The sequence below is a fragment of the Pteropus vampyrus genome, unplaced genomic scaffold, assembly GCF_000151845.1.
Source record: "Pteropus vampyrus isolate Shadow unplaced genomic scaffold, Pvam_2.0 Scaffold484, whole genome shotgun sequence".
Lineage (NCBI taxonomy): Eukaryota > Metazoa > Chordata > Mammalia > Chiroptera > Pteropodidae > Pteropus > Pteropus vampyrus.
The window spans coordinates 121762-125031 of NW_011889265.1; the positions used below are offsets into that span (position 1 = coordinate 121762).

Here is a 3270-nt window from a genome sequence, read left to right on the forward strand (position 1 = left end):
GTGAGAAGAGACACACCCCTTGCAATAAGCTTGGCACATACTGGGTAGGCAGTGAGGGTTTTAAAAATCTTTATATACATGACTACTTAAAAATAAATTCCCAATGACTAAGCTTGTGGAGAAATAAATAAATCATGAGATTTCTCCCTTAACATCTCAAACAGTGGTATTATTTCCCATTTGAAATCCAACAAGCCCCTTTACAGAAGCATCACTTCCTGCTTGTTCTCTTCCGACTTTTGGACTCATGTTTCTTTCATTTTAGGAAAGGAGAAGCAAGTGGAGAAATAACCTATACTAGGTCAACATCAAATTTATCAGTTCAAGAATGTATAAGTGAAAATCACCTCCAAATAATTCTCTTACCCAATTAATGAATATCAAGCAACTTAATTTTAAATCTTCGTATTGGGTGAAATCTTGAGGAAAAATTCAGGTTTTAATATGCATATTAAAATAGGGAGATGTTGCTAAGTGCGACTATCAAACAGTTAAAATGAGGTTCCGGAACAAGACTGTATTGAAGCAGCACTGAAACTTGACTACAAGTCATTTGACTTCTACGTAGTTGTTGACAGTTACAGCAATTGTACTTGAGAACTCAACACTGCCAACCAGCCTTCTTCATGACTAAAGGCGAACAAAATTAAACTTGATCTGAACAGTTAGAAAATCTCCTCATCCCTACCAGAGTATCTGCAACTCCAATGCATCTATTAGTCAAAAACATCTTTCTAGGTATTCAGATTGAAAAATGACCTAATGTATAATATGTGCAAATTCCAGCGAAAGGGCTGAGGAAAGACTATCCACCTTACCTGCCTTCTGTCTTATCTTTTTGTGTCTTATTAAATTTCCTTTTCAAATGGGAAGTGGGGGGCGCTTGCAATTTTGGCTAATTTCTCATTTCTGGGATTTTTTTTTTTTTTCAAACTTTGCACTAGGGTTCAAACACCACCAACACTTTCTATCAGAATAAAAGCAAACTGCTCCTCTTCTCCGCAGCAGAGACTCAAGGTCAGGATTAAGGATCTGAGGAAATGTCAATCACCCAACACACTTGGCAGCTTGGGAGGCCACACTCCAACACACTGACAGCGTACCTGGGCTTAACTTAGGCTTAACTTCTGGAAATATGCCCAGGAGCAAGGCCACTGGTAGGCAGGTCTTTAAAACTCTTGCTTTTGGTTCAAATTGGGTATAGAGGATAACTGCAGAAAAATGTTCATACTTTAAAAATATTTAGTGTCAGAAAGTTGTACTAATTCTTTTTTTTTTTTAACTCAGCAGCCTGAAAGCTTAGATTATCAATTTGTATGAGACTTGGAGATGTATATAGAAAAATAGCTGGAAAGTCTGTCCTGCTCTGCCCGGTGCCATCAAAATGATATTTCTTACTCCTCCAGTGCAAGATTTTATGTTCAGACTGGAAAACAAGTGTACTTTCACTTTAGAGTTTTTTATGCATTTCTAGGGTTACGTTTCACTGAAGTCCTTAGCTATACTTTATAGTACAGTGAACATAAAAGAGGACACAACCAAATTTATACTTAAATTAAGTGGCATGATTTAATTTAGTTTCTGCTTGATCCTGAATCCTCATAAGTTAAAAAAACAAAAGTTATAATTAACCATTAGCGTTAATGAATTTAAACCTTCCAGAAAACATGAATCCAAAAGGAAATGTCCGACAGGTGACATGAGCCACATATTTTATGGCCCTTCCTGTTTCAGTCTCAAACATTCTAAACATCAATGGAAAAAAAAAAAATTCTCTATTGAGTTTTTCAGTTTTATTCTTCTAGAGCACAATTTTCTGTTACTGAGGATGGTCTTCTAAGAGGTACACAATTAACTCATAGGTAGACAACACAATGGCAGTGTTTGGTATCTGCCGGATGAGCTGGGCAAAGAGTCCTCTATAAAAGGCAAGGTAGCCTTCTTCCCGAAAGACCAGCCGAGCAGTCTGGACAAAAGACTTATACTTGGTGCCCTCCTCCCGGAGCCGCGTCCTTATGACTTCTGCAGAGAGAAAAACATACTTTATGTAACAAATCAACTGCATTTCCAGGCAACACCAGGAGACGACTGAAAGCACGCAGCTTTGTAACTGTCAACGCACACCTCTGCCCGTTTGCCACCCCAGCTCTGTTTGGACAGCATCGTCCCATAGAGACAATAAAAGGTTAAGATCTGTTTAGAACATTTTCTAACTCTAGATAGGATAAGGTACAAAGTATACTTTATCCATACAAAGTATAAAATAACTTTTAAGGGATTAAAGAAAGCTTAGTTTAAATAGGACTTAATTTTAAGATAGTTGATGGTTTTCTACTCCTGATTAAGCAAACATTGCAATTTCACTGAAGGGGGACTCTGTGTTCAGTAGGACAATATCCTCCATGAGAGTTTATTTTCATGTACTCCCCAACTTTCTCCTCCTTCTAGAACCTTCTCCACTCTGTCCAGATTAAACACAGCCTCCTCCTTTTTGAACCTTTGCCCACCTGGCCCTCCCTCGCCCAGGCACCCACAGCATGACACTGTCTGTCACTCCTTGCCATTGCTTGTCAAGCAGACCTCTGCACACGCTTTGGTCTCCCTCCCACAGAAGGCACCCCAAACTCCTCTCCATGACCCCTGAGGAAGCTCAGTGCCCAGCACAAAATGGGGACTGAATTACCTGTTATTGAGTGCACCACGGGCATTTGTCATAGCTGACAATGCAGCAGACTTTTGAAAAACAAAACTTGTTTTTTGTGACATGATCAACTATTTTTTTTAAATGGTCAGAAAGACATTAAGCTTCTAATTTCTTAAAAAATAAAACCCAAAGTAGCCTTACTCAGTACTACATTCAAAGGGGAAGCTGAGAGACTTTTTTTTTTTAAAGTTTGGCTCCCATGTAATTTTTGTATATTGTGGAATTTTAAATAAAATCCAGATATTTGGCTTCTGTGAAAACATCATGGGGCTCGCATTCTACACAGCAAGTGTTGGCCACCGTCAGCTGAGGCTGAGTGATGCCAAGTCCCTGCGTGCTCAGTTCCTTTACACCTGCAGGCATTTACATTTCATTCGCGCTACGGGTCTAGATATACTGACGAATGACATAAACCTGACGGCTGTCTTAGTAATCTGGGAGAGAAGGCGACACATACCGTGCGGATAAGCGATACAGGAGGCACAGCCCTTAGAAACAGCAGCAGCTGCCATGAGTCCAAAAAAATTTGTGGAATTCTTTTCAGTCCCATTTGTAGAAGGGGCTAA

At 39.4% G+C, this 3270-nt stretch overlaps 1 protein-coding gene across 1 annotated transcript in view; it reads right to left on the bottom strand.

The window, feature by feature from the left end:
* Positions 1–1543: 1543 nt before the first annotated feature.
* The window catches only part of SLC25A33 (solute carrier family 25 member 33), a 16844-nt gene continuing 15117 nt past the window's right edge, over positions 1544–3270 (bottom strand). The window contains exons 7-8 of the mRNA XM_023524639.1: positions 3162–3270; positions 1544–2022 (exon numbers count right to left, since the gene is read on the bottom strand). Coding sequence (XP_023380407.1) covers positions 1820–2022; positions 3162–3270 — 312 coding nt within the window. The 3' untranslated portion in view covers positions 1544–1819. The remainder of the gene's footprint in view (positions 2023–3161) is intronic.